At 41.0% G+C, this 27,303-nt stretch overlaps 1 long non-coding RNA gene and 3 gene segments (V, D, J or C); 3 read left to right on the top strand and 1 right to left on the bottom strand.

Moving 5' to 3' along the window:
- The window catches only part of LOC115898225, a 55,401-nt gene extending 48,263 nt beyond the window's left edge, over nt 1–7,138 (bottom strand). For both annotated transcript variants that reach the window (XR_004057914.1, XR_004057915.1), the window contains exons 1-2: nt 6,978–7,138; nt 4,046–4,843 (exon numbers count right to left, since the gene is read on the bottom strand). This is a non-coding gene — a long non-coding RNA (uncharacterized LOC115898225). The remainder of the gene's footprint in view (nt 1–4,045; nt 4,844–6,977) is intronic.
- The window catches only part of LOC104674945, a 381,543-nt gene that overhangs the window by 94,203 nt on the left and 260,037 nt on the right, over nt 1–27,303 (top strand).
- Nucleotides 1–27,303, top strand: part of LOC104674944 — a 340,994-nt gene that overhangs the window by 62,845 nt on the left and 250,846 nt on the right.
- Nucleotides 4,350–17,150, top strand: LOC104653815. The segment is given in 3 exon segments: nt 4,350–4,457; nt 15,588–15,844; nt 15,970–17,150. Coding segments are annotated over 2 exon segments (558 nt in total).

Here is a 27,303-nt window from a genome sequence, read left to right as displayed (position 1 = left end):
GGAAGGAAGGAAGGAAGGAAGGAAGGAAGGAGAGGTTCTCATATCTGGGAAAGATAAATTTTAGAGGGAAGAGGAAATGCACTCAGAGTCAACTGCTCTCAAACGTTTATTAGAAGAGATTTGTTTTGGTTGTTACTAAGGCAGGCAAGATAACTGGATGTAAAGAAGTCTCATGGAGGAAAGAAAAAATGCAGGATCTCAGAGGGGAGACTAGATAAACTTTTCACAGGAAGACAAGATTTGGGGATTTGTTAAGGAATGACTCAAAATCAATACTATGTAAAGGGTTACATGTAATTTGGACATTTTTGAGAAGAGATGCCCTGAGACACCAATTGAAGACTCTCAAATTATGTGATTTTCAGCTCTAGCCTGTGCTTGAAAGGAGCTTGCATAATTATTTTTAAAATTATGATGCTTAGGAAAGTGTAAGAAAGGTGGAACATATTAAAGGAAAAGTAGGCAAACAAAATATGAGAATACCTTTTAGATACAATTGCTCCACCAAGGAAATTAAAGATATTCAATATTTCTCTTAATAGTCCTTGCTTTAGAGGACCCAGACATTGTTAATTGCACATCTCTCAATAGAGAAGATCACAGAGATCAAATCTGGAATATTTTGAAAAGACTAGGGACAAGTGCAAACATAAAATTTAAGAAGGAATTTAATTCTAGTGAATATTGCTAATACTACATGTGCTTGAGAAAGAACAGGACAAATTTACAAAGCATTTCAAACTTCTAGAAATTCAGCTTAAGCTAGACCAGGCCCAATAGCTCACGCTTGTAATCCCAGCACTTTGGCAGGCCGAGGCAAGTGGGTCACCTGAGGTCAGGAGTTAGAGACCAGCCTGGCTAACATAGTGAAACTTTGCCTCTACTAAAAATACAAAAATTAGCTGGGCGTGATGGCATGAGCCTGTAATCCCAGCTACTCTGGAGGCTGAGACAGGGGAATCACTTGAACCTGGGAGGTGGAAGCTGCACTGAGCTGAGATCACGCCACTGCACTCCAGCCTGGGCAACAAGAGCAAAATTCTATCTCGAAAAGAAAAGAAAAAATTAGCGAGCCAACTCTTTATTCAGTAGGGGATTCTGTCTGCTAAGGAAAAGGTAATGGAAGAGCATATTCGATTCAGCAGAATGCTAGCTAGCCCAACAAGCTGCAAAGCTCAACCCCTTCTTGACCAGAATCAAACTTCACATTTCTACTTCAGTTGATCTGACATGAGTATTTTTCTCTCAGGTGTTTTGAGTCTTAGGTCAGAAAGAGTGGTTACCCCTGCACATGACCACTGTGCCAATGTAACACAGCATATATTACTTCAGGTCTTGACAAAGGGCTCATTTCTAGTGACTGTGTCCTTCTGGCTACCAGGAGACACTTCAGTGCCACAGCCACTCACTGACACTTTAGAGTTGCTGAGAGAATTGTCTGATTGTGGGAAACTAAGAAGCTCACGTTTGGTCTCTGGATCATGAGCCCTACCTGTTGAGCACTGAGAAAGCACTGGAAAGAGAAGGGAAGACCCAAAGATTTCTAAACTTGTGCAAATGGGCTAAGACCAATAGTGAGGTTGGGATTTTACACACGTTCAGGATGGTTGTCAGACAAAGAAGCCACTGATATACCACTAGTACAATGCAGTTCAGATTACAATAAAAAGTTATGGGGTTTTTTTGGGTCAGAAAAGCATATAAGAGAAGAAGTAAAACAGTACACATGATTCCTATCTCCTTTTATCCTCCAAACTAACTCTCATTAACACACAGAAATGTTTTTGTAGGGGGCACAAAGATAGACTGCAACAATTGTGGCCAATATTATGGTAGAGAAGGACCCTGCCCTATAATGCTCCACATGTTAATGTTATGTGAAAGGGGACAGGGTCATCTCTGTGACAGTATAGTCATGGAAGCCTCTTCCTGCTCAGATAAGTGGCCTTCATTAAAAGAAGCATAGAAGAATCTTGTTTCATAAGCTAATGCCGATAATTGAGACAGCAACTGTTTCAGGAACATGGGGGGAAGCTGTTGGAATGGGCTTTCCTTTAAACCTAGCCTGATTCCATCCTGCTGATGTGGTGTGGGCTTTAAGTCAGGGCCTGAGAAGGACAGTCTAACTGTGGTCTACGTCAGAGGGCTCCTCATTCCTCATAAACCGACAAATATGTTAATATCATCAGAAAAATTACCGGGGCCTATGGTGTCCCAAATTCTGATTTCTTTTTCCATTGAAGATCAGAGCATAGAGGAAGGAGATACCTCACTCATGTGCTCTTCTTGTTATATGCTCACAGTTTCTTTGTTTCATGATTCTGTACCCTGAAAGAGGTTAGTCCTGGATATGCTAACAGTTTTTTAAAAAAATCCCTGTCCTAGAATATTGTGGCCTTGAATCGAAGTGTTTTCTATATGTTTGTGTTTTCATCTTCCTTCCTAAGCCCTATATCTAGGGTCTGCCTTCTCCATCCACAAATCTCAGGATGCTATGGAGTCTGAAGACACTTGATTGCAGAGATAGCATAAGACCCCCACCCCCACCATCACCACACACACATACACAAATAAACACAGGACCAGAAAGGAGTGGTTACTGCTGATTCTCTAGCATTACAAAAATATCACTGTTGTAACTTCTTACCCTTACAGTCATATATTTCTCTGTCACTTGACATACTCCCCTGTTTGGGGTGTCGGAGGAGAAATCTCTGTGCTAACAGCAGAGACATGGAGCTAGTGTGTCACATCCACTCTATGAACAGAAATCTTACTACTCTCTATACTCTAAAAATCAGGCCATTTTCTAGAGTTTCACCCCCTCACCAGAAAGGATTTATTTGTGGATATTGGTTGACTTACTATACCAAGAGACTCAAGTGTTAATCATTAAAGGAACGTGTTTGTGCTTTCTTAGAAGTAAGAGGAAGATCACATTTAACTGGAGAGTGCCTATTGTCGTTTTCAAGGAAGGTCAAAGCCCTCACTTACCCCTGCTCAATCTTCACCTGTGCCCAAATAATTAACATAATTTTGAACCTTACCCTGGAGAAGTGAAATGGGACCTTGTCCTCCAGAAATGCAGAAGACACTGTGCTGTGACTGGCGGAGTCACAGAGCACAAGAGTATCCATCTCCAGCCCTCACTGGGAATAAAATTAGGCAGTTCTGTCTCTTTCCAGGGCAGCCACCTTGTTCTCTGCATGAGGAGCATGGCAGTCCAGATGCTTCCAGGAGGGATCTGGGACAAAGCTCTAACTAAGCAACACATTATTTTGATTTTGCATGTCTGGCATATAGGGATGGCCGGTGAGGGGAACAATAAAATTCTTGATATTTCACAAGTAATTTATTGATGTCCAGAATTTGAGGTGCTGATGGCACACCTAAGTGGCAATATGCACCAGGCAGATTAATATGTGATGCATCAGAGAAAGCAGAATGGGTGATGTGATGTGCAATGCCACGGAAGCACTGCAGCTAGGAGGGGTGACAGCTAATGGGGGTGTTTAGAGTCTTTGAGTGAACCAACCACATCAAAGAGTAATTGTAATTTATTTCACTCAATCTTCTGTAGCATTCACCTTTGGAGGAAAGTCCTTTGAGCACGGACAGAGATGGTGATGTCACTGACAGTCCCCCTTTTACTCTGGGTGAAAGGTCTAGAATCCTCAGCTCCAGTATTCATGCCCACAAGGGTCTCATCTAGGTGAAGGCTCCACCTGCCCCACCCTGCCATGGCCACCAGGCTCCTCTGCTGTCTGGTCCTTTGTCTCCTGGGAGAAGGTGAGTCCCCACAAATAAAGCACCTGCATTTTTGTATATTGCCAGTTATTATTCCAATTATGTTTCTTATTCTGTCCCCAAATTCTATGTCTTTTCACAGAGCTCATAGATGCTGGAGTCACCCAGACCCCAAGGCACAAGGTGACAGAGATTGGACAAGAAGTAACTATGAGATGTCAGCCAATTTTAGGCCACAATACTGTTTTCTGGTACAGACAGACCATGATGCAAGGACTGGAGTTGCTGGTTTACTTACGCAACAAGGCTTCTCTAGATGATTCAGGAATGCCCAAGGATCGATTCTCAGCAGAGATGCCTGATGCATCTTTAGCCACTCTGAAGATCCAGCCCTCAGAACCCAGGGACTCGGCTGTGTATCTTTGTGCCAGTGGTTTGGTCACAGTGCTGCAGAATCACCCCTTTCCTGTGCAGAAACCCTGGTGCTTTCTCTTCTCCTCCAGTACCCAGCAGCTCTCAGCAGCCTTTCTTGCTCCTCCCCCAGCACAGGAAGTACGTAGGTTTGGTGTTCCACATGTCTGTAGGCAAGGCAAGAACAGGTCACAAGGATGCATCACATTAGGAAACTTTTGGCAGGAAGTCAGTGGGTGCGATGGTTCCTGGGATTCCTCACATACTTCTCACAAGGGTGCCTGAGACCAGGTTTGAGGGTGAGTGTCACAGACTGGAGCTTTCAAGTGATCGAGTGAGCTTAACACTGTGCAGCCATTGCACGTGAATGCTTCTCTCCTTTGCTGCTTTTCGTTATGACTTCTCTGCCATTTCTTTTCTCTTCTTCCTTAAAACTTTCAACATCTTTGATGACTTCCAACATCAATCTTGGCTTCTCAGTTGTTTCAGTTGCTCACTTCAAATGATCATTTCCTTCACCTTCTTCTCCACTTTCTTTTTCTAGACTTCCAATGACAAATTATTTGAATTACCCCCAAATAGCTTCCTCAAGTCTCCTATTGTCTCATGCAGGCTTCTCTTTTCATGTCTGGTACTACTTCTGCAGCAATTCTTCAACCCCATCAGGACCACTAATTGACTTCTCCTGCAAACATTGCACCATATATCATCTCATGTACTATATTCATTATCCGACTTAGACTATGTGTTCTAAGATGATTGTGAAATTCTTGCATATGTCTTCAACTCTCATCTTTTCTTTTTCTGTTTCTTACCTGGAAAGAGACCTTTCTTACCTGAAAGGGCCACTGAGTAGGCCCTTTCAATGACACAGAGAACATAAAATGTCCCTTACCCTTGTCAAACGGTATTATAACTATAGAGTGTGTCTTGAGATCTGTAAGTCCCTCTATGCATATGAAATTATATACTTTTCTCCTATTAAAAGAACATGTTACTTTTTAATGAGTTCATCAGTTTCATCTTTCAATTATAGTTATACTTTTGACAATTATAGAAGCACTAAAAAAAGTTAGGCACTCAGGATGTATGATCCTATCACTTTTACGCGTGTGTGTGCTTCACTTCATATGTACAAAAATGTTAAAAGAATGCTGAATAGGCATATTTATCCATTCTCTTGTAGGAATGATGAAGACAAACTTCAAGGGGAAAATATTTGCAAAATAATCCACAGCACATAAAATTATTTAAGAAAAAAATAAATCAATAAATATCTCTGTTAAGTTTATATATAGTTTTATATGCTTGGGTAAGGAAGAAAAAAGGTTGTGATACATTTTGCTGGTTATTTGGAGAGAAGAAATATAGAAAGAGCAGAAAGAACATGATTAGCCTTGTCTTTGTTTAAAATTTTTCCTTTTTAAATTTGATACACTATTTACCATCAAAATTTAAAACAACACCACTGCTATAAAACAATATACAGACAAGCTAAAAAGAAAAAGAAATTTACTATGTAAAAAAAAAAAAAAAAAAAAAAGCAGGAACTTATAGGCAGAGTATTAAGGGGAAGTTAAAATTTAAAATTATAAAGACCGATAAGCTTTCAGAGCAGTACAGACCTCAGAGCTGGAGCTGGGATTTTAATGTCCTTCTGAAATAGATGACAAAAAAGAGCCAAAATTACATTGTTAGCCTTAATCCTGGAGCTTCAAAATACTCCCAGGCTTTATAAACTAAAAGTATTATATCCCAAAGATCCAGAAATTGGAAACTGGATGTTTGGTCAGGTCTTTGGGTGACAGATAAAAAGGAAAAGTTAGGAGAGAAAAACTGAATCTTCAGGCTGTGTCTCACATGTGTTTGGAATGAAATATACTCTGCATGGAATGTACATCATACACCCAAAAACTGACAAAAAGGTCCATAACCATTAAAACCCTTGGGGACCCTGGCATTAAGAAATTCAATACGGTTCTGGAGTCAACTTCTGCTTCCAACCAAGATGGATTAACAGGAATTAGATTTAACTTCTTGCTTGAAACAGCTAACACCCCACCCCCCACCCTGCCCCTCTCCACACACACATACACACAACATGTGAAACAACGGTTGTCAAGACATTGGAAGTCAGGCAACAGAAGACAATGATCTCTGAGAGATGGAAACAACCAAGCTGAGAACTATGACTGTCTTAATACCTGGAGGGAGTCTCCAGGCCGTGGGCCAGAAAGCAGAATCCAGGCAGAGCTGGGTGATCTCACTGAGCTCAGAGTCAGAGTTGGAAATACAAGATCAAAGCAGCTAGATTTCACATGACAGGGCATTGAAAAGGCGATTGCTGCACAGAGAGAATCCTGGAGACCTTCCTAGGGTCTCTCTTAACCTTTCAGCTGTGCTGTAAGCAGTACATGTGTGAGGAAATTCCCTAAGGTTGGAGAAAGAGCCACTCAACAAGATTAGGGGAAACAATGCCTGGAGCTCACAAAGGACTGAAAGATATATATATATAGTGATATATATATATAGAGAGAGAGCGCGCAGTGAGAATGAGAAACTCAATAATTCATGGGTCAATCAGCAGAGGTTTCAGATGACTTTTGCCTCAGTATTAAAGCAAAACAAGCCCTTCACTAAATTTGGCTCCTGGTCTATGTGGGCGAGACTTCAAAATATCAAACTGTTTACAAGTAACTCAAGTCTCAGAGCAAAACTGAAGAACATTTCTAACATACAAGAATATCTGTTTGGAGATATCAGTATGAATGTATTGTTTTTAAACATATAGATAAAATGGTAAAGAAATGAATACATACCTGTGTGAATAACGGGTTGGTGTATATATATGTATTTCATAGTTCTGTCCACTTAGAAGACCACTAGTGCCCAGATGTTTGTTGCCAAATATTGTTCTCCAATTAAAATAATGAAAGATGGTTCTAGGACCCTGAGGTAAAAAATGCAAGAATGTTGTAACAAGGTGTGTTCCAAAAAAAAAAAAAAAAAAAAAAAAAGAAAGAAAAGAAAAGAAAAAGGATGGGACACATCTGAAAAGGACAGAGGAATCCATTTGAAAGAGCTTCCCCAATGACTAAGGCTGGAACAATTTGTAAAAGAAAATCCGTAAGTTCACACTGAAAATGAAATGATTAAATGAATAATAAAAAATGTGAGACAGGGCAATCTCTTACTGAAGAATTCCAAATTGCATATGTAGAAGAAACAGAGGAAATAGAAAAGTCACTGTGACAACACCACTGTGAGTAGTTGCCACACATAAGACCCAATGACGAGTGCTAAAATTAGTGGGTGTAACTTTAAGAAGAAATGGATCATTTGTACAGTTGCAAAGTATCGTCCCCAAAATATTAATTAAGACAGCGGTTTTAACATATGCCCATACATTCTTTTATACTCATCCCCCTAGATTCCGCTCTCCTGTATTCAGTGGCCTGCCTCTAATGAATAGACAAGGGAAATAGAAAAATGGTAACCAAGTGACCAAAGTTAATAAACATGACCCGTAATAAGTCTTGTGAACCTCATGTGCATTCTCTTATGATGCAATGTTGTGATGTTATCATGTGACTACATATCTGTAATATTCCTCTCCCAAATCTATACTTCCTGTCTAATAATGAGAAAGCATCAGACAAATCCAAGTTTAATGACCTTCTACAAAACACCTGACCAGTAATCTTCAAATGTCAATATCATTAAAAACAAGGAAAGAGGCTGTCACAAATTGAAGAACACTAAGAAGAGATGACACCTAAATGTAATATGGGATCCTGGATTAGGTCCTAGGGCAGGGAAAAGGTCATTATTAGAAAAACTGGGGAAATCTGATTACAGTGTTTAGTTTAGTAAAACTGAACTGTCTTTAGTTTAGTAAAACTGAATTTGACAACTGTGCCAGTGTCAAATTCGCAGTTTGTGTGATGTTAGCACCAGCAGGGTGTTAGGATGAAGGATATAAAGTCACTTAGTAGTGTTGTTATAGCTACAGGACATCAGTTCTCCAGCTTTGGGTCACCTGAGTCCCTATCAAGCCAATTTGTGAGGCTGCTGTTAGTTGTCCTTACTCCCCAGACTCGAAGCTCTCAGACAGACCTAGAATTCAACCTCTTCTTCTTCTTGACCTCTGCTTCACTGCATCCTAAACATGGCAGGAGTGGAAGTGTAGTGAGGGAGGCTGAGCAGAAGCCCATTATTAAGAAGCCCATCACTAGAAGCTTCTCTGATGGTTCTCTGAGACAGGGGCTCCCTCTGTAGTCTCCTTTGTGCACAATCCCAAGCATGCTGGGCCACACAGACTCCACCAAAGCTAGTTTTTATGAGGAGGCAAATATTGAGGCTCCACTGTGACGAAAATGTCCATGTCAGATTTATGTACAAAAGATTAAAGTTTATGCACTACTATTGCAGGAAAATGATACCTGTGAGAATTTCCAAAAGTCAGATTTTGTATTGTGTGGCTGGCTGAATAATACCCTTCCTCACAAAGACATCCACATCCTAATCCCTGGGATCTGCCTCTGTTACCTTAGATGGCGAGAGTGGACTTTACAGATGTGATGAAGTTAAGGATCTGGAGATAAGGAGATTATTTTGGATGAGCCTGGTGGCCCTTAATGCAATTACATGTATCCTTATAAGAGATAGCCAGCGGGAGATCAGACACAGATGGAGAAGAGAAGGCAATGTGACCATAGGGGAAGAGATTAGAGTGATGTGACCACAAGCCGAGGAGTGAGGCAGCCACTAGAAACAGAGGCAAGGAATGAATCTTCTCTCCTATATCCTCTAGAGGGAATGTGGTCCTGATGACACCTGGATTTTGGTCCAGTGACATTGATTTTGGACTTTTCCAGAACTGTGAGAATAAATCTCTGCCATTATAAGCTAGCAATTTTGTGGTAGTTTTTATAGCAGCCACTCAAAATTAATATACTCCATTATGTCCAGTTAACGTGAGACTAGGCCAAAAAACTCATGTCCTCATAATATTTTCTGCAAAACTTGCTCTCATGTTTTTATCTGACACCCATCTCAAACTACAAAGAAAGAAAATAATTTTGAGACTTTAATGTCCCCCTGTCTGGGGTATGCCTTCCATAAGTTATTGGAAAAGTCTAGTCTCCTTTCAAGATTTTATTCCAGCAGTACCTCCTCTTGAAAGAGTTTTAGGCATTGTATGATGTTCTCAGTGCACATATTAAAAAGAAAAAAGACAAAGACTCATGTCTACTTGATGTTTACATTTTTGCAGGGAGGGAGAGACAGAGATAAACAAATAAATAAAGCATTTAGTGTATTAGCAGGTGATACCTGCAATGTAGACAAGAAAAGGCAGACTAAGATGAGGGAGATCAGGACTGTCAGAGTAAGAAGCGTTGAAATGACAATATATTGTTCAGAGTAGGGCCCAATGAGGAAGTGACCTTTGAGCAATGATTTCAAGATGAAAGAAAGAGACATGTAGGTATCTGGGGGAAAAGCATTCCAGGCAGAGGAAGGAGCCAGTGCAAAGGCCCTAAAAAATATTTTAGGATCAATGAGGAGGCCCATATTACTGAAAATTTAAGGAAGGGAGTGGTAGAGTTTACGTCAGAGAGTTAACGGGGCAGGATGGATCATACAAGACCTTGATGGCCTTAAGTGCTTTGTTGCTTTGTTTTCTTATTCCAAATAAAACTGGGAGCTAGTAGATGATTTGGAGATGAGTGACATGATCTAGCATGTTCTAGAGGGCTGAGTTTGAGAGCTAATTCAGAAGTAGAGTAGATGAAAGCAGGGAGGTCAGTTAGGAATCTATTGCAGTAATCCAGGAAAAAGATGATGATGGCTTTGTCCCAAGGGTTAGCAATGAAGGTGATGAAAAAAATGGATGGATTCTGAGTGTATTTTGATGGTAGAGCCAGTTGAATTTCCTAATGGATTGGCTATAGGGTGGGATAGAAAAAGAATATTCGAGGACCACTCTAAGGTTTTCAGCTGGAAGGCTGTTGGTGAAGCAAAGTTGAGGATAATCTTTCATGTTTTGAGCATGCTGTTTGAGAATGGTGGAGGTGGATGGGAAACTTGTTGGAGTGCATTAGAGAGATAATGGGAAAAGAGAATTTGAAGGTAAGTATTGATCATTAGCAATAGCAACAATAACTACCGTAAGTTGAAATGCCCCACAGTCTTTGGGGATGTGATACATGAGGGTAGACAGGGCTAGATGGGATGAGGTAGGATCTAGACATCAGACTCAGGAGCTATGAGAGGTATATATAAGGTTAACATCTAGTCAAATGCATAAACAGGTTGATTTTAATTGACGTCGGTTTTTCTCCATTGCCCCCTCTAGAGGCAATCTTCAGAGATTCCTGGCTAGGTCTTCTATGTTTCCTGTCCTCTAGAGGGAGCTCCTAAGGCTGTGGACATTGGCTAACATGCTGATGTCACTGGAGGCCACATCTTACAGGGCCAAGAGACAGATTTGCTTTCCTTTTTCTCATGCTTGCAAGCTCCTTCATCTGGAAACGTGATTTACCTGGGTCCTGCCATGGTTTCTAGGCTTCTCAGTTTAGTGTCCCTTTGTCTCCTGGGAGCAAGTGAGTCTTCAGGTACTTAAATATCTGTACTCTACCCTATCCCAGTCTACTCATGCCATGTGTTGTCATGTATTCTGTTTTTGTCTCTTCCCACAGAGCATATAGAACCTGGAGTTACTCAGTTCCCCAGCCACAGGGTAATAGAGAAGGGCCAGACTGTGACTCTGAGATGTGACCCGATTTCTGGACATGATTATCTTTATTGGTATCGACGTGTTATAGGGAAAGAAATAAAATTTCTGATATACTTTATGAGAGCGTCTATGCAGGATGAGTCCGGTATGCCCAAAAAGCGATTCTCAGCTGAAAGGACTGGAGGGACATATTCTACTCTGAAGCTGCAGCCTGCAGAACTGGAGGATTCTGGAGTTTATTTCTGTGCCAGTAGCCAAGACACAGTGCTTCATAGTCATGTCCTTGCTGTACAAAACCATAGCCTTCTCCTCTCAACTCACAGCCACCCAAAAGGAAGGCTTTCCCTGTGCCTCCTCCCCCAAGGGAGGGGAGATAAAGAACCAGAATTAACTCATGAAATACAAGAGTATTCCAAGAAGATTTGGATGGAAATACTTGTAGTTTGGGGGATCTCTGAAGTTCTTTAAACAGAACTCAATCTATGTGTTTCTGGTTTTATTTTTTAAAGTGTATGTTGCCCTGGTTATAAAGTACAGCAGGCTTCTTGTTTATCCTGTTGCTCTGAAAGGTTTGTGACTCTGACTGTGAGGCCACATCTTTATATCCCTTCTTATAGTAAGATAAACAAGTCTTTCTGATGAAGATAAAAATAGTGAATAAAAATGCATTTACTACAGGCTTTTAGGTTGCTCAATGATGATCCTGGTAAGGGTGATAGTGGTGACGTTGGTAATGGTGGTGATGAGTTTAGGTTGCTTTTGTCTAGCATTTATAAATTTCCAAACACTTTAAAACAATGTTATTCTAGAGTGGAACAGTCAAGTCCATTATCAGAGGTTAATGCTAATTTTCTGTCCACATAGGGTCTGGGTTTGTAATGTTAAAAAATACAGTTAGCACTATAAATAGATACATGTCAGTCGATACAGAACATTTTTAGAGATCACTTCCAGTTGCTACAATAGGAATATATATTCCTATTTTTTTTTCTTTTTTTGAGACAGAGTCTTGCTCTGTCGCCCAGGCTGGAGTGCAATGGCACAATCTCAGCTCACTCCAACTTCTGCCTCCTGGGTTTAAGCGATTCTCCTGTGTCAGCCTCCCGAGTAGCTTGGATTAGCAGCACCCGCCACCACACCCGGCTAATTGTTATATTATTAATAGAGACCATGTTTCACCATGTTGGCCAGGCTGGTCTTGAACTCCTGACCTCAGTGATCCACCCACCTCAGCCTCCCAAAGTGCCTGGGATTACAGGTGTGAGCTACCGTGGCCAGCCTTTTGTTCTTTCTGAGACAGGGTTTCATTCTGTCACCCCGGCTGGAGTGCCATGGCAGTGTGATCATGGCTCACCACAGCCTCGACTTCCTGGGCTCAAGCGGTCCTCCTGCCTCAGCCTCCCTAGTAGATGGGACTATAGGTGTACATGACCACACCCAGCTAACTTTTGCATTTTTTGTAGGGACAGGTCTCACTGTGTTGCCCAGGCTGGTCCCAAACTTCTTGGCTCAAGTGATCCTCCTGCCTTGGCCTCCCGAAGTGCTGGGATTATAGGTATGAGACACCATGCCTGGCCTGGAATATGTAATTCTTAGTGAGACCTAATGGTATAACACATTATACTTGGTTCAACTGCCTTCTTTTAACATCTGGATTCCAATATTCTGCTCGTGTTTCAGCCACGTTTTTGCAAACAATCCTGAAATTCACTATAATAATAAGTTTCATTTTCCCAGTCTGATTGTTATTTAGAACCTCAAATTATTATTTAACTCATATCCTAATACTGATTATGCAAATGAATACTGAGAAAATATTACAAGTGGGCTTGGATTTTTATTTTTTCAAGCGATTTAAAACCTATTTTCCTTTTCTAATAATCAAGACCCAATTTTTAGACAATCAGTACTCTCTCTTCCTATGTGGATATGTAATATGAATAGGTATATTGTTTCTGTCACAGGCATCACAAACACATATTTTGCTTGAAACTTGTCCATCAACTCCTTTAGTATGACAAGAACAAAGATAAATGGATTTCTAAAGCATAGTCACATATTGGACATGAGTTTTTGTTCAAAATTTCAGCTAGAGAATTCTAACAGGTGCCTTTCCTTTTATTGTGTTATGTAATCCAAGGTCATCGTGAGTAACTAAATTATTGATTTATTTTTCCACTCTGTAATCTCTCCATTATATTTAAAAATAGCAGCTATGAGGCAAAACAAGTTCTTGGTGGGTACATTGCTTCAACTCCAAAATCTAGCAAGTGGAAGTTTAATTCAGTGCTTTGCCATTTCATACTATAGACACCGAATGTTCTATCCTGTAATGGGCAGACAGTGGCTCTATAGTTCTGTTAGCTCAAGAGGTATCTTTATGTACAATTTTTATAATGTTATTTTATTTGTTAATCTTTCTTAAGGTATGATTGACAGAAAAAAATTGTGTATATTTAAGGTATACAAGGCGATGTTTTGATATACATATACACTGCAAAATGATTACCACACTCAAGCTAATTAACATATTCATCACCTCACAAAGTTACTTTTGTGTTGTGTATGTATGGTGAGAATGATCTACTCTCAGAAAATTTCGAGTGTACAATAATCATTAACTATAGTCACTGTGTTGTCCATTAGGTCTCCAGAACTTTCGAGCACACTCCAAAACATCAACTTTTATTCTGATTAAGCCTCAAATATGTCTTCATGTTCCAATTAATAGCTATTTTTAGAGTAGTTATGAATAATGAAGAATGCTGGCATAAAAGATGGAAAGAATAAATGAAGATAAGGGCTCTAACGTCTTTGGACTTTCCAGGAAGTGATAAAAGCTGCAATTTAAAGTATACACGAAGAAGTCAAGGATGGCAACTCCTATAAACAGCTGATACTTCAAACCTGGAATGTCTAGTGCTAAGCAGCCTGGACCCCTGCACCCAGCACACCTCTCTTTGACATGATAGGAGGATGACGTGATAGGAGGACCCGGGTCTTCTCCTCCCACGCTGCCCTTGGCCTTTATGTTTTTCCTTTCATCAGTAAAGATTCTGTCTTAATTATTACCCTATGACAGGAAGTTCATCCTAAGCCTGGACAGGTGAGAGATGGCAACTCTGAAGCAACCCCTGGGCATGACACCACATGAGGCCACACCCAGAACAAATTGCAAGAACTAACGAGGTATTTCCTACAGAATCCCTAAGAGAACATGTCTGTCTGGATATAAGTGTCTACAGTCGATAAATACACAGCATATGATTGGATAAGATGGAATTGAAAGCCTTTCAATGCTTCACAATGCCCATCACTCTCATTGTCCTGAAGTGGTGTCGGCAGTGGGCTCAGCAGGGTGCTGTGAGGATGGTGAGGCTACATGTATACGATGCTGAACAAGCTGGCTACACAGATGGACCAGACTCACCCTGTGATGGTAGACAGAGCTTACCAATGGGGTTCCATGAATGGACAACAGGCATGCTGCTGTAATAATCTCCTCAACCATGATAGAAGTCAGGCAAGACCCAGGCCATGGGAACCTTGAAAACAGTCACCTCTAGCATCGAGTATTTCCTACTGTTTGCCACACTGTGCCTACAAATGTCATTTATGATATAGTTTCAAATTTTCATGTTTATTAAAATTATTGTCAGCCTTATCCAATCTGATATTTTGAATGAAATCATATTAAAACTATCTATTAATTTAAGAACTGGTGTCTTCATAATAGGGAGTCTTCTATAGGTTCCTAGACCACTAAAATACCATGGATTGGCACCTTAGACTTGAAATGGATGATCCTTATTCTTCTCTCAGTCAGACCAGTGAAAGGTACAGATTCATGGCAGCTAGTCCAGCAAGCTTCTAATAGTCAACTTCTAATCGTCTCCTTTAGGACAAAAAAGAAACGATATGCTTAGGAAGGCCACCATGCAATTGAGTGTATCTGAATCATCCTTACATAATATCATTTCTTACAATGTGTCCTCAACATCCTGCTCTGCATATATTTCTCCACCATCTCCAAAATCCTCTTAGCCCAGTGCTCCTCAAACTTTAATGTGCATGTAAATTATGACCTTGTTAAAATGCGGATTCTAATCCAATCAGTCAGGGTTGGAGCCTAAGATTCCCTGTATTTTGAACGAGAGTACAAGTGATGCCAAAGCTGCCAGTCTATGACCACACTGAGTGGTCAAGCTCTAGATGGCACCTACAATAATTACAGGCCTAAGGCCCCTCTTCTCAAGTATCATTTTGCACAGTTCCTGGACTAGGTCAGATACAGACCCTACTTACCACATATATCTCCGTACTCCAAATATTATGTAATCAGTTTTCCTAAATCTAGGCACCAATATTTTAAAATATATTTTCATGGTGTAAATAGAAATTAATTTTCTATAGTAAATACACTAAGTACCTAATCACATTCATCCATCTTTAATGTGAGTAGCAAAAAGCAAAGGCACTATCTTAATGGTTTTTGAGTGAGACTTTAGCAAATGCTATCTTTATGGAGAAACCTCTGGGCTGCTTTTTAGGATGTGAAAAAAGTGGGGTAAAGGGAGGCGAACTGGATGAACATGGGACAGAGACAGGGATGGGGCAAATATGGGGACACCTGTCTCAAAGAAGCAGCAAATGATACAGAAAATAAATATCTGTTCCATCCCTGTTCCAGACAAGCCCATGTACCTGCAACGTAGGAAGCTGTGTATCACATTGCAACAAGGAATGATCCTGGCCCTGGTAAAGTCAACAGCAACAGTCATCACAGGCGAATCTGCCTATCAGGGATTGGAGACTCTCTAAACTCCCGCCTCTCAACCCAGGAATCAGAGCCTGAGACAGAGAGATGCTTCATTCCTGCATGAGGTGGTATTCCCGCCATGAGTCCTGGGCTTCTCCACTGGATGGCCCTTTGTCTCCTTGGAACGGGTGAGCACTGGGCAGAAAGGAAATCTTTGACTAAAGCTGTCTTGTCCTCAGTCTACGCCTTTCATTCATAGCAGTAACACTGTTCTCCTTAACTCTGACTCCAAATTTGTCTTCTTTCTCTACAGGTCATGGGGATGTCATGGTCATCCAGAACCCAAGATACCAGGTTACTCAGTCGGGAAAGCCAGTGACCTTGAGTTGTTCTCAGAATCTGAACCATAAGGTCATGTACTGGTACCAGCAGAAGCCAAGTCAGGCCCCAAAGCTACTGTTCCACTACTATGACAAAGATTTTAACAATGAAGCAGACACCCCTGATAACTTCCAATCCAGGAGGCCGAACACTTCTTTCTGCTTTCTTGACATCCGCTCACCAGGCCTGGAGGATGCAGCTGTGTACCTGTGTGCCAGCAGCAAAGACACAGAGCTACAGTGCTGCCTCCCCTTTGTTCATAAACCTCATTGTTTCCCACTTCCAGGTGCTTTCTCTAGGACTTCTCCCCCACCACCTCTCACAACAATAGGAAGTGGGTTTGTGACTGTCAATATCTCATCTGTAGACAGAGTTGAGCACAAACCAATAAAAACCATTGACAGTTATGCCAAGAATGGAAAAGTGGTAATACATGCCTGACATTCAGTTGGTGGTATTTTCCCAGAATTACATTTAGAACCCATGCTATCCTTTTCAGAAGATGAACAGGAGTTTTTTCTTTCTTTTTTTCATTGTTTTAATCTAAGTCAGAGGCTTAGAAATATAAGAGGTGATATGTGAAGAATGATGGAGACCCAATGTCATATAAACTCAAGTCTCTGGCATTCGATTAATTTTTATAGGATTTAATCTTCCTGAGGAATCCACGTTTTTAGCCCAGACCTGGAGCAACTACCTCATTAATGGGAGAATGAAAGCACAGGTGTCCCAAAATAAAAATCTCTCAGAGGAAAAACCACATTGGAGAGGGAAAAAAAAGAAGACCATACATTAATCTGCTCATATCTGGAGCTGGAGGTACTATTGTGACGACCAAATGGAAATCATAAATATATAAAGAAAAGATGCTGAAAATAGAGTACATTTGGAGATGAAGATCATGGAGCCATCTGTATAGAAGACAGTAATAATGTCATTAAGATGCATAAGAGCGCCATCAAAAGTCAATAAGAAAAACTACAGGAGGGAAGAAGATGGAAGATCCTGCTCCCCTTAACAAAGATAAACAAAATGCTGAGTGAGAAATATTGCAACCTCATAAATTGTCACATGAAAGTATATAATTACAAATTACTTGATAATTAAAATCCCTCAATGAGAATGTATTCTGAGAAAAAGCAGAAAATATAGTTACATGGCTATCTAAAAATGTAAAATTTTGCACATTAAATAAAGATAATGTTGGAAAAACATGACAAGATCTATTACAAAAGAGCTTTTACAAATTGTTTGCTTTAATGATATTAATGATAATATAATGACAGCTAACATTTACTAAGCACTTAATACATGCTAGACCTTAAGTCTTCTTCACATATATTTATAGTTCATGTAAGTTTTACAACAACCTCAGAAAGTTAGTACTATTGTAACCTCACTCATTTATCCATGAGGAAACTGAGACACAGACAAGTAACTAGCCCTTTATTATGTATCTCGTTTGTGATGGAGCCAGGATCAAAATGTAGACAATTTACTTCCCAGGCTCATTCTCTCTTCAGAGTTTACATGGATTCTAAGTCAGACCTTCGAATAGGAAGGTAAATGGTTATAAACCGGAAGATTTCCACACTCTCACCAACATTGCCCTCGCTTTTCTTTGGGTCTTGGCCAGAGGGGTGAGCCCTGGTGACTATGCCTCACTGGTGACTAGCACTGAGTTGCACTGAGGACCAACACAGAGTAAGAGTGTCTTTGGGATAAACCTGGGAGGATGAAGGGTAAAAAATGCAGAACTTAAATTTTGATCCCAAGGGATCCTTTAAAGATGAATGAGTCTCCCTTAGAAGGTGAGGAATTAAACATAAACTCTTTAACTTGTAGAGATGTGAGGTGTTTTCCTCAAGTAGTAAACTTTGAACCATGGTTATATGCATGGTAGGGAACCTATGAGGGTGGAACATGGATGAAGAAGTGACAGGCTGTTCAGGGACAGGTGCAGGCAGAAAATCAGCTGCCTCCAAGAGTGGTGAGAGAAGCTGTAGAGCATCCTTTATCCAGACTAGCCCAACATGCAGTCCAGGAAGCTGTGAGATACAAGGAAAGGGTCACCATAAACTGCAAGCTGACTATGTCAAAAATGACACTTGGAGTCCGAGAGTGGGTACATGTGGTGATATCACAGATATACACCCACCCTCTTCCTGCCCAACCGAGAGAGAAGAGACCTACAGGTTTAGCACTTTCACCATAGGGACTAGAACCCTGGATTTAGCTAGAGAGGCTGGCTTAGACCTTTTCATGATTCTTCCGTATGAACCATACAATTTGGAACCATACTATTTAGAGATGATTGATTAATTTATACGACCTTGCATAAAGCCTGTCTTTCCAGAGGAAGCTCAGGTTCAATAAAAATAGATCTCTCTCTTGTCCTTCTCAATCTTCCCTCCCTCCTTCTTCCCTTTCTTCCTGCCTGCCTTGCTTCCTCATTAAGAGTAGACATGAACTAGCCACCTGTATATTCTCTGAGTTATGCTGTTAGTGCTGATCACACATTAGTTTAACCTAGAAAAACTAACCCTGTTTTATTTTATCTGAGAGTCTGAGACCCCTCTTTGATCCTTAAAAACTTGCCAATTTCTTGCCAAGCAAATATGTGCAGGGTTTTAGAGAGCTGTAGGTAAAAGAGACAAAATAGAAACACCACACAGAATTTGGAGGCAGAGCCTTTAGAGCTCTGAAGCTTGAGGGCCCGCTGTTGCTCCAAGCCTGCCTATAGCACCAGGTTCCTCTGCTATGAGTCCCTTCGCCTCCTGAGGGCAGTGAGTCCTGGGCATAGATAGCCTGTCTGCCTCGGGCACTAACACTGTAGTCTTTTTCCACACCTTCCTCTGGTAGTCCAATATTCACCCCCATTTTCCTCTCCAGGCCCTGCTCCTAGACTCTAGTCCCACAGACTCTGTGGATATCCTGATTACAGAGATAGAAACAGAGGTGACACTCAGATGTGAGTGATGAAACTTACAATGCTGTAAAGAAGACTCAGGACTTAGACTGCCTGTTGACGTTCATTCTTTTTTTTTTTTTTTTTTTTTTGAGACGGAGTCTCGCTGTCACCCAGGCTGGAGTACAGTGGCCGGATCTCAGCTCACTGCAAGCCCCGCCTCCCGGGTTCACGCCATTCTCCTGCCTCAGCCTCCCGAGTAGCTGGGACTACAGGAGCCCGCCACCTCGCCCGGCTAGTTTTTGTATTTTTTAGTAGAGACGGGGTTTCACAGTGTTAGCCAGGATGGTCTTGATCTCCTGACCTCGTGATCCGCCCGTCTCGGCCTCCCAAAGTGCTGGGATTACAGGCTTGAGCCACCGCGCCCGGCCTGATGTTCATTCTTATGTCATTTGTTCAGCAAATATATGTATTTAGGAACTCCTGTGTAACAGACATTGTTTCAGGTTCTGGAAATAAGGTAATAAACAAGCCAGATAGACTTGTTTTAAACTCCTGGAAGTTATAAACCAAAGAGATGTACATGATGAGAACAATGCCACTCTGGATAAGAAGGAATCTGTTACCTTAACACTGGCCAGTGCAAACCCAGTCTGGCAGACATCTGTATCATTTAGACTTGTAAGGAATCCTACAGCTGTATAGCTCTCTGCATTTAAGGGCAAGCCTAGACAAGACAGAACCTCACTCTCATGAATCCATGCCCTAAGAAAGAGAAGAAACTTCCCTCATAGGAACATGGATGCAGTCTTGCAGTTTTCTCATCAAGTAGGAAAATTCAAACTGCTAAAACTTTGCGCCAGAATTTAAGACAAATAAATTGCCTGGGTCATGCATTATTTATAATGCATTTAACTATTTTCCCTAATATAAATCTGTTGATGAACCACTTATGTGGCATATAAACAGGACTTATATTTAAATGTTAGATGTGGTGCTTTAGAAGATATATTAAAATTACTAGAGTCTGATTTACATTTTTAATAGTAATACAAAATATAAAGTACCACGGCTTGTTCAGAAGAAACAGGATTTCTGAAATCTACCAGAATAGCTTTCTAAAAGCCACTATCTTATGATCTTTAGTGGACTAAAATACTCATAATGATGGATTGGAAAAATGGATGTTTGAGTGCATAAGGTTCACAAGTATAAGAAAGAATTGGTACCTCCTAGCTATAGATTGTTGGTTTCAGAGGATGAGAATGAATGTGTCCTCATCCTCATTTTAATTTTGAAAGACAATGCAGATATCCCTACTATGGAATAGTTCATTACATCACCACCTATAGAGATGAACAACACTAGATGTTTCCAACTCTCTAAGAGGCCAAGAAGTATTAACCCAAGGTCAGATTCAGGTAATTGATCGTGACTCATGAATTTTCAGAGATCCCCAATGGTTATTTTTAAATTTTCAGCAGTTACGTCTTTTTCTCTGGGGCGAGTGTATTTAAAGCTCCTCATGCAGGCATTCTGGAACTACCTCTACCCTCCTGCCCCCTGCCCCTAAAACAGTTTACAGAAATAGGTGCCTGGACCGTGGGCTGTAGTTCACCAACTCCTGCTCTAGCCTAATTTTGTCTCATTACTAGAGCATGGACATTCCGTGGATGCTGGTGAAGCCTTTCTGGGGTTTCTCTCAAATGCCTTTTAAAGCTTTTTCCTACACAGACACAGATTACTGTTTAGCCAAAAATTTAAGATAATTCCTCCAGACATCTGGAGTTCTTGTGCAGCTTCCTCCTCTCTGGTGGTCTTTCCTTGAAAATTCTAGCTGCCTCAGGCCCTGCTGATTTTGTAACCTGTTTCTGCAACTCAAAATTTGCCATGCTCTGTTGCTCTGTTCCCTACTCTGTGTGTGTAGAAATTGCCCCCATGTTTTGGTGCTTTGGCAGAATCACAGCTCTGTGCTGCCTGCTTTCCAGTGGCTGAATACAATTGTTTCGTATATCCTGTTAATTTGTGTTACTTGTATACAGCAGGATGCCAAAGACAATTGGATTCTACGAAGTGATCACGTCACAGAGAAGCTGCCGATAGAGGCGGAGAGAGCCACACAGAGAGCCGCCTGCCTCTGCTGCCTGCTCTTCCCCTGATTCTGCCATGAGCCCCATATTCACCTGCCTCACAGTCCTTTGTCTCCTGGCTGCAGGTAAGTCCCTGTTCTGCAATCGTCAGCTCCCTGCTCTAAGCGTTTCGTCCATGTCATCAAACTCCCTCATGGGCTCAGTCTCCAACTCCCGTCTGCTTTCTTTACAGGTTCTCCTGGTGAAGAAGTCACCCAGACTCCAAAACATCTTGTCAAAGGGGAAGGACAGAAAGCAAAATTATATTGTGCCCCAATAACAGGACACAGTTATGTTTTTTGGTACCAACAGGTCCTAAAAAAAGAGTTCAAGTTCTTGATTTCCTTCCAGAATGAAGATGTCGTTGATGAAACACAGATGCCCAAGGAAAGATTTTCAGCTAAGTGCCCCCGAAATTCACCCTGTAGCCTTGAGATCCAGGCTACGAAGCTGAAGGATTCAGCCACGTATTTTTGTGCCAGCAGTCAATCCACAGTGTTAAATATTAGCTAATCTTAGGGCACAAACTCATCACAGACCCAGCTGAGGAAGCAGGTGGTGTACTAGGTTGGAAGGAAATAACAGAAACTAGAGCTAGCTTAAGCCAAGGGGGAATGTATTATAAGCCTAAATGTATGTCCCATAGAACCGCAAAGCAAGAACACAGGAACTTCCCAGAAATAAACTGCAATGAAACCTTAGAACCGGTGGCTCATGCTTGTAATCCCAGCACTCTGGGAGGCTGAGGCGGGTGGATCACGGTCAGGAGATCAAGACCATCCTGACTAACATGGTGAAACCCCGTCTGTATTAAAAAAAAAAAAAAAAAATTAGCTAGTTGTGGTGGCAGGTGCCTGTAGTCCCAGCTACTCCAGAGGCTGAGGCAGGAGAATGGTGTGAACCCAGGAGGCGGAGCTTGCAGTGAGCCGAGATAGCACCACTGCACTCCAGCTTGGGTGACAGAGCAAGACTCTGTCTCCAAAAAAAAAAAAGAAAGAAAGAAAGAAAGAAACTTTAGAACCATGGCATGGCCAACTGACAACTCATTTTTTATATACCTTGTCCGCCTCATTGTTCTCTTTTATTATAAGTAGCCTTTGCTGTTTCTTAGGTCTCACAGTGATTAGAAAATTGCAGATTCAGATGTTAGTCCTCCAGTCAATTGAGACTAACCTGACTTTCTCTCATGCTAGATTACAAATCTAGAGTGCAGGGGGGGAAAATGTGATCCTGCTTTACTCAATAATGTGCTCTTGGAAATCCAAGGGAATTGAGTTATTTTGAACAAGATGGTGTCCGGGAGCCTGTCCCTCTGACCTTGTGGACCAAGGATTTCAAGGGGTGGAATCCAGTCAGAACATCCAATAGGCACCCATCACAAGTGAGAAGTCAGGGATAATTAATACATTTTCTGGAATATGGAGACCTTGGGAAAAGAGAAGGTTTGGAGAGAGGATCAAAACCTTAGTATTTAGAACAATATCAGACCATGTAAAAGTTCGGGTTAATCTTTCTTTAAGAAATTAAGCCGGCCAGGTGTGGTGGTTCATGGCTGTAATCCCGGCACTTTGGGAGACCAAGGAGGGCAGATCACCTGAGGCTGGGAGTTCGAGATCAGCCTGACCAACATGGAAAAACCCCATCTCTACTAAAAATACAAAATTAGCCAGGTGTGGTGGCACATGCCTGTAATCCCAGCTACTCGGGAAGCTGAGGCTGGAGAATCTCTTGAACCTGGGAGGGGGAGGTTGTGGTGAGCCGAGATCACGCCACTGCACTCCAGCCTGGGCAACAAGAGTGAAACTCCGTCTTAAATAAATAAATAAAAATAAAATAAAATAGAAGAAAAAAAAGAAATTAAACCTAGATAACACAAAAAGCATGTTCATTTTAAGTGTGACAACTTCAGCTCCTACAAATTCGCTAACTGGCCTTTATGGCACTGAAGGAGAACAGATTAATGTGCTCTTGGTGTAAAACACATTAATGCACAGACAATTAAAAAATCTTTAGGTATATGATTCAAATTATAATGAGCGGCAATGTATTCAACATCAATATTCCTAATGAAGCATTATGGTATCAACTCTACCTAGGCAGGAGACTACACTTATGTTGAGCAGTTATAGAATTCAAAATAACTCTGCTAAAATTTGATAATCCAATCTGTTCACAGATCTGGTCACCACATAGTATTCACCCTGAGAGAAGTTCCTTTATTCTCTCCAGTAACATCTACTCTTATTTCAGTATAAGTTGAACCCAGTTGTCTTACTTCCAGAAGGCCAAAGTTACTTCTTTTCTTCGGAAAAAAAAATCACTCTGAACCCTGCAAACAGAAGTTCTCACTTTATCACTTTTCTGATCTATTTAATATTATACCTTCTCATTTCAAGTTCCTTTTCCTTCTCTCCCTCAGGCCCAGTCTTGCTGTTGGTGGTCTACATCTTTGCTTTGGTCACAGAGAAGTCACTCCTCTAGATGCCATCTTCAGCTTTTTCTTGAAATATTTCCATTCTAACAAAACTGTTCTCCCTAAAGATTAAAATTACATACTTACCAGACCAAAAGACACATGTGTGTTTCTTTGCCTGCTTGATCTCTTTGAAGCTCTTGACAATACTGACCATGCCCTAAGTCCTAAGCATTCATTTTTGCTCAGTTCCATTTACATCATTTTCAACTAGGTTTCTCATTTTCTCTCTGTTCTTTTTGTTTTCAGTGCAGTTCCCAGAAACTAAATCTATCCATTTAATATTCTCTTTCCCAGGAAAATTCTTCTCGTTCTATTTAAAGTTTAACATTCTAGTTTAATGGGAAAATGGTCTTCTTTTTTGCTTAGCCTTTTAAAAATCTCTACTGAAAAACTTTTGAATACAAAAATTAGCTGGGCATGGTGGCAGGATCCTGTAATCCCAGCTACTCAGGAGGCTGAAGCAGGAGAATCTCTTGAACCTCAGAGGCAGAGGTTGCAGTGAGCCAAGATTGCACCACTGCTCTCCAGCCTGGGCAACAGAGAGAGACTTTGTCTCAAAAGAAAAGAAAAAATTGTGAAGTGTGGTCTGAGACAACTTTTCTCAGTGTCACCTGAGGGAGGGGTTAAACAGGTATATTCTAGGACAGGGTCAGAATTTCAGAGTCGAAATTTCTTGTTGGTGGGTTTTAGGAATACATATCATTGCTCTTGAGTATTTCTGTTTGTGCTAAAGTTCTGCCCCGAGGACTTCATAAGATTAATAACATTGCAAATCTTCTGTAGTGTTTTCCAATTTTGTTCTTCATTTTTTTATTCTCTCTTTCTTCTCTTTCCTTTTGCACTTCCTCGCATGTTTTCCTTAATCTTCAACTTTCCTAAGCACCTGCAAGTGGGATTGGAGCCTTGTTTAACATCATCTGTGTAGCAAAATAAGGATGAGGCCAAATATTTGAACCAAGGATCCCCATCTCCTACACAAGGTGCCCTGAGGTTGTGGGTATTGCTGGGGACATGATGTCACGGCCAGATCCTACCTCATGGGGCCAAGGGAACCCAGAACTTTCACTGCTCTTTGCTACTGCACATCAGAACCCATCTCTGGGAGTGCCTTGCCCTGCCTGACCTCGCCATGAACATCTGGCTCTTCTGCTGCATGACCCTGTGTCTCTTGGGGGCAGGCGAGTCTGGGTATACATAAAAACTTGCATCAAATGTGTTTTTGGCTGGGTGTGGTGGCTCACAGCCATACTCCCAGCACTTTGGGTGGTTGAGGTGAGTGGATCACCCAAGGTCAAGAGTTCAAGACCAGCCTGGTCAACATGCTAAACCCCTTCTCTTCCAAAAAATACAAAAATTAGCCGGGTGTGGTAGCATGCTCCTGTAGTCCCAGCTACTTGGGAGGCTGAGGTAGGAGGGTCACTTGAACCTGGGAGGTGGAGGCTGCAGTGAGCAGAGATCATGACATTCCACTCTAGCCTGGGCAACAGAGAAAGATCCTGTCAAAAAAAAAAAAAAGATGTTTTCTTTGGGCTTCCCTTCACCTTCTATGGCTTCTGTCTTCTTCCACAGGACACTCGGAGCCTGGAGTCAGCCAGACCCCTGGACACAAGGTCACCAAGATGGGACAGGAGGTGATTCTAAGGTGCGATCCATCTTCTGGTCACATATTTGTTCACTGGTACCGACAGAATCTGAGGCAAGAAATGAAGTTTCTGATTTCCTTCGAATACCAAAACAATGCAGTTGATTCAGGGATGCCCAAGGAACGATTCACAGCTGAAAGACCTAACAGAACGTCTTCCACACTGAAGATCCATCCCGCAGAGCCGAAGGACTCAGCCATGTATCTCCGAAGTAGCGGTGGCACAGAGTGCCTGAGTCAGTTCCCTCCAGGGTGCAAATCCTCTGGCTGCTCTCCTCCCCCACTGAACTCCAAGAAGACATTTGAAAAAGCCTCTTCCTCATCTTCCTACCCCAGAAGAAAGAAGCGAGTTGATTGTTGTGGCTGCAGCTGCTACCAGGAGAGTACAAGACCATGAATTAATGTCTTAAATGGTTGTGATGGGTACACTGGGCAATGGGCTCCTGAAACTACCCAAATACAGAACAAGACATTCTGTGGATTAGGAGGAATCCACATGTTTAGAAGGAGAGGTTCCCAAACCAATCTCCAAATGCAGAGACCAGATATCTGAGGTTGATATTACTTACCAAAACACAAAAACATTCCCACTGATTTTATCTCAAGCACAGTTCTCCTGCAAACTCTTCCCCCACCAACATACCCCAACAGAGACAATGATATGTACATTTGTGGAACAGCCTGTTGACTACTGCAGATCCACCGCCTCAACAAGACCAGCTTTCCCTGGAGGGCAGTGACTAAAGCAAACCGCAAGGCAGATGGCAACACGACCCTCTTAAGGGATGGATGCCAGAGAAACACTGACTGAAATCCCCACTCGGGGACTGTCCTAGCAAATTCACTTCCTCACAAGGCTGCCCAGGGAGCACGACGTTTTATTCCGTTATTACAAACACTCAACTGTTCCTTTCTCTCTCTTGCAGGCCCTAGACTCACAGACACTGGAACTGGAGTCAGAAAAATTGCTTTCTAATCCCAAATCTGGTTCTATTTACTCCCCTTCAGCTGTGAAATCCTGGCAAATGCCCTTACTTCTCTGGGACTCAGTGTCCTCCTCTTCAAAATTAGAGACTTGCTCTAATTAGTCTCTAAGATCTGATACAACTGTGATTATTTGGCTATTTATTTATTTATACAAATATTAGAATATTTATATATACATTTAACATAAATATTTAATTATATTTAATATAAGCATAAAATTTATAACATTGTATATGAATAAATTTATATCAATAAATATATATTATTGATATCAATATAAATATTTATATCACATAAGATTTTTATATAAATATATGCAAATATATTTTATGTAAATATTATTTAATACAAATATAAAATATATTTTATATATAAATATATGTGTGTATGTGTGTATGTATAATCTATCTACAGCTATTTTACGCATGTGATAATTAGGGTTGCTATGGAAGACATCACTACCGGCTGGAAAATATGAACATAATTACATATGCAGATAACACAGATCCAGAAACTATGTGGTTGCAAAGGATATTATGGATAACCTCTATATACCACAACTTTGAGGCTAATTTGAAATGTGGTATGTGAAGGTGTTATACCTTTCCTGCAATCCCCTCCACTGCTACTAGATGGCAGTAAAGGAACATGTTAGAAAGTCTGGCCAGGGGCAGTCATGATTTTAGCACGCAATCCCAGGTTTAGTCTTCTTGTCCTGGCATAATTGTTAATAGCATCCTCTTTCACATACAAAAGTGTCTCAATTTGAACATTAAACTATACGGTCATTGTAGATAATGACACAAGTGATAGCATCTCTGTTAACAGTAAATTGTGTATTCATGTTGCAGTACCTTCATTTCTTTGTTTCGGTTTAATGAAATAGATTTTTTAAATTATAGAAGAAATAAACACGAAGCTATAGCATTGGTCTGCTTTTTGTCATTTGACTATTTAAATATATCCCAGCCCTACTTACAGTTTGTATTAGCGATATGTGGTATATGAAGTCTCAAATTAAAAACTCAGCTTGGTCTTCTTAGTGCTTCTGTCACCGTCTGCCCAGCACCCACTGCCTTTCAATGTGTTCCAACGTTTCCCAATTCCTGCCTGCTAATAAACCT

Source organism: Rhinopithecus roxellana, chromosome 6 (genome assembly GCF_007565055.1).
Source record: "Rhinopithecus roxellana isolate Shanxi Qingling chromosome 6, ASM756505v1, whole genome shotgun sequence".
Lineage (NCBI taxonomy): Eukaryota > Metazoa > Chordata > Mammalia > Primates > Cercopithecidae > Rhinopithecus > Rhinopithecus roxellana.
Note: the sequence above shows the minus strand (reverse complement) of the source record. Positions and strands in the feature narration are given on the sequence as shown.